Raw genomic sequence first — 4,077 nt, forward strand, 5'->3', positions numbered from 1 at the left:
AATATTATTAACTTTAAAAAAACATAAGTAATGAAAGAGTTGGGTTTCGGGTTGTTAAAAGAATGAAAAAATAATAGCAAAAATATTTTATTATTTTATTATTTTTTTTAGAGATACATCTCTTCAAGAAACGCATCATTTAAATTTTTTTTTTAATGAATGCATCTATTCAAGAGATGCATTCAGTGTGGAAAAAAATTAATAAAATATTATTGAATACGTCCCTTGAAGAGAAGCATTTGGATAGGGACAAAAAAAGACCCACTTTCCCCTAAATAAGTTTGAAACCTCCCATTTTTCTTAATTAACTTTCAAAACTCCACCTCAAATCGAAATAACCTGTTACTCCCCAAATAAGATGCCATGTACTGATATACATAATAATATGTCATTTCTATGAACTTGGACATGATGGCTAGGATGTGACTATCAAAATTTATTTCTTTCCGTTCATTTTTTTTTATATGAATGTCTCTTTCAGTTCATTTAAATTTTACACACTTCAATGCTTTCATGTTAAGAAGTCTATGTCCTAGATCTGATGTTTTGTCGATTGAGGTTACAGAAATGTTTGCAAATAACGAAAGGTCACTTAAACGGGTAAAAGAAACATTTACACCACTTGGGAGCTGTGACAAGTATAGTCTCTACAAACTATCAAGAGATTTTTCTTTTGTTTGTTAGTGCTATCATTTTTGTATTCTTCCTTTTCCACTATTTTGAAGAAAGTTTACTTGGTTTCTCATCTTTCCCTCCTAGAAAAATGGAAAACTATTTCTGTAGTTTTTTTTTTTCTATGTGGTTTGCCTTCTCTTATTTTTTTGTTTTAACATTTTATTTTAATTTGAGATGCAGATGCTATATCAAATTATATGATTCTCCTCCAAAATCAAATACTGGAGAGGAAGATGATATGTCAAATTTGCTTCCTTATCAGAAAAAGAAGAGGAGGCAAAGACAAAGAAAGGCTGAAGAACGAGCTAAGAAAGTATTGTGACTTATTATTGTAGCTGTTGTTGGAGGTTCTCTCTCTGTTGATTTCTAATATATTCTGTTTCATGTTAGGAGGCAGATGTGAAAAATGAAGAAACAAATAATTGCGGTGTCTCAAAGTCGGGGAAACGTCATGTCAAACCTGTTGATACAGATCCACATGGTGAAAAGTTGGTGCAGGTTGTTCCCTGTCTGTGTTTATGTATGTGGGTGGGTCGGTTTGTGAAGCTCCATAAATTTCATTTCATTTTCATATAGGTTGAAGATCCATTACTGGAGGCTACAAAGTACTTGAAGTTACTTCAGAAGCATTCTCCCGATTCCTTGGACACACACGTACATTCTTTTGAAGTAAATATGAGAAAGCAGAAAATTTTGCTTGCCTTTCAGGTATGTGATACGTTTAAAATGCAGATCCTGGAATTCCCCCCGCTTCTCTTCAGAATAATTGCCCTAACTGCGGTATAGGAGAATTAATTAATTTTGCTGAGTGATCTTTTTGCGAAAATAATTGCTCCAGCTCTGCCTTAAACCTGCTATTCCTTCCTTTTGTTCACAATTTTATTTGAAATATTATAATTTTCGCTGCTTCTTTCCTGTAGGCTGTAAAACAGCTTCTAAGGTTGGATGCGGAATGTCACAATCGCACTTTTCGAACCTTCGCTTAGTGATTGTGTGGCACTTGTCCCCACCCACGAACAAGTCAACTAATTTGAATACGAACGTACACCGGGTGCCTTTTGCAACCTCCACCTCATTTTAGAGAAAATGGTTTTAGAAATCGGGTTTGGAGAAAAGGTTTTCACAAACAGTTTGATTGTAAGAATAGAGAAGAGAAAGATTATAGTAGACTAAAAAATTAGAAAGCAATAAGCAATAACAACAACTTTATAATATACTACTCCGGGTATGGGAAAGTGATGGTTAGTCTTATCCTCGTATAGTGCATTCTGAACAAAAACACATCCGCTACCATTGCATATGGAAATGGGCGAGCGGTCACTCACTAAGAAAAGTACATATAAACCCAACTACCTAGCAAAAGGAAATATATAGGATGAAAGCATAATAAAAAGAGGTGGAGGCGGTCATGCGGCCATGGTCAACACACCCTGGACAAGCATGACCGTGACACGGAACACCCAGATTCACATCGTTGTTTGGTATGTTGCATGTGATGTGAATAGTCTCATAGCTACTTGGAGGCTGTTTGGTTTTATTTCTTTCCTTTTCTTCTTCATTCATTTTTTTTCCGAATAATTTTAATTTTAAAAATAAAAAAACAAATCTTTATTTTTAAAATCAATATTTCAAAGTTACAGATAAACAAAGCTGCTGTTTAAATTTTTTAAGCACCCATGACAACCTCCAGCGAAGATCTTCCGGCTAAAAATCCCTTGAAGCTACTGTATTTCGTGCAAAAATGATGTTGGAACTCTCAGCCACCTTTTCAGGTAGTGTACCTTGGCTAGGTCCTTTTCGTATTTGATTCTGAAGGCTTTGGGATCTCGTCTCCATCATGCTCTGGACATCCCCTTTCAAGAAAGAAAAGCAAAATCCTTGGGCTAGAGCATCATTTGGGCCTTTTGTGGTTCATTTGGTTAGAAAGGAATTCATATCTTCACCGATAAAGAGCATGATACTCAATCTCTTCGCTTCTCTATTATCTACCTTCTTGGTGTAAATTGAGTTCTTCCTTTTTAAGAAAACTTTATCACACCTCATAGCCCATTGAAATAATTTTTTGTAATCCTCTTGATAGGATTTTCACACATGTTGTAATTTCATCCAATTAATGAATTATTTCCTAGAAAAAAGATAAAAGAAAAACACCACGAGGTTTAGAAAATGGAATGAAAAAGGAATTTGTATTTTTCTCGTAACTCATAGCCTCTTGTTCTAAGCCTCTTTCATCTCTCACCTTTTCCCTCCAACATCCCATCCCTCTCCCTAGGTTGTTATCCCTTTTTCCCTCCATGGTCGTTAGCCCTCCTCTCTATATTTCTGGCAACCCATTATTGACGAGATAGACAAGATGGTTTGGCTTAGTGGTTAATGAGGGCCAATGTGGATGGTAAAGGGTTGTCAACCCAGGGTGGCCACTTAAAAATTCAATATCCTAGGAGTTACTTTGACAAATATTGTGGGCAAGACACTTGTGAGAATAGTTGATGTGTGCACAAGCAAGTCTCTTTACACTCATGGATATTAATATATGTATATATATATATATATATAACTAGCCATCAACCTTCTCTAGTCTCTCTAAACCTCCTCTCTTTTTCCTTAAACATCTTGTATGTCTCTCAAAAATACAATTCAATCTATCATTTTGATATTATATTTTAAAATTTCAAAATTTACGACTAAACACCATTTTTCTTTCTGAATCTTGGATTCATCGTTCCAATTTTCATATTCTGCTACCACATGCGCTTTCAAATTCAAGTAATTTAGTAATAGATACTACACTTTTGTGTTGTATCTCTTATCTGGATCAACTTTTTTTTTTTTTTTCAAGAGAAAGAAAACAATATCTTATAAATAGATGTTTCATTGTGTCTGAAAGAGCTTATATTTGTGTTTTCTGTGTGTGCGTCTTTAACATGTTTTAATGTTTGTGGTTTGTTTAAAGCTTCTATGTATTTGTGCACAGATTAAGTTCTTCTGCAAGGTGGACTCAATGCTTGCTCCAACAACTGATGGCGAAAAACTTGTTTGGAGTGTCTTAGACGCAGAGCGTCTTCTGATCAGGTTTTAGAATTTCTTTGAGTTACACCTAATATTCATTCTATGGTTTACTCTAAATGGCTTTATCTACTCCCACTGCAGTCAAGTGCATGAAAGATCTTTGATGGAGGCGAATGAAGTTTTTCTTGAGAAACACAAAGGTTATCATCCACTCAACTCTAAACTTTCCTGATACAGTAATACTTTAAACAAAAAAGCCCACTCCCGGAAATACTACTACAATTTTCGAACATAATTCGTAACTCACCAAAGATTCCCTACAAAAATTGATTTTTGACTAAGAATAATTGTTTAAATGTTTGGAAAGAGTAACCCAAGGGGCCACTTCCTGTC

At 34.8% G+C, this 4,077-nt stretch overlaps 1 protein-coding gene across 1 annotated transcript; it reads left to right on the top strand.

Annotated features, from left to right (window-relative positions):
• Positions 1 to 567: 567 nt before the first annotated feature.
• LOC120086351 (N-terminal acetyltransferase A complex auxiliary subunit NAA15-like) lies at positions 568 to 3,754 on the top strand. Its single transcript, XM_039042963.2, has 7 exons — positions 568 to 638; positions 856 to 988; positions 1,066 to 1,173; positions 1,252 to 1,383; positions 1,596 to 1,615; positions 2,491 to 2,593; positions 3,650 to 3,754. The coding sequence occupies exons 1-7, from the start codon at positions 568 to 570 to the stop codon at positions 3,752 to 3,754; spliced, it is 672 nt and encodes a 223-aa protein (XP_038898891.2).
• The last annotated feature ends 323 nt before the right edge of the window (positions 3,755 to 4,077 follow it).

Source organism: Benincasa hispida, chromosome 9 (genome assembly GCF_027475165.1).
Source record: "Benincasa hispida cultivar pf3 chromosome 9, pf3_genome.v1.1, whole genome shotgun sequence".
NCBI classification, from domain to species: Eukaryota; Viridiplantae; Streptophyta; class Magnoliopsida; order Cucurbitales; family Cucurbitaceae; genus Benincasa; species Benincasa hispida.

Coding starts and splice junctions, on each gene's coding strand:
- LOC120086351 (XM_039042963.2), top strand. CDS start 568: ATGTTTGCAAATAACGAAAGGTCACTTAAACGGGTAAAAGAAACATTT. Junction 989..1,065: donor CTGAAGAACGAGCTAAGAAA/GTATTGTGACTT, acceptor GTTTCATGTTAG/GAGGCAGATGTGAAAAATGA. Junction 1,616..2,490: donor GCTGTAAAACAGCTTCTAAG/GTTGGATGCGGA, acceptor TTGATTCTGAAG/GCTTTGGGATCTCGTCTCCA.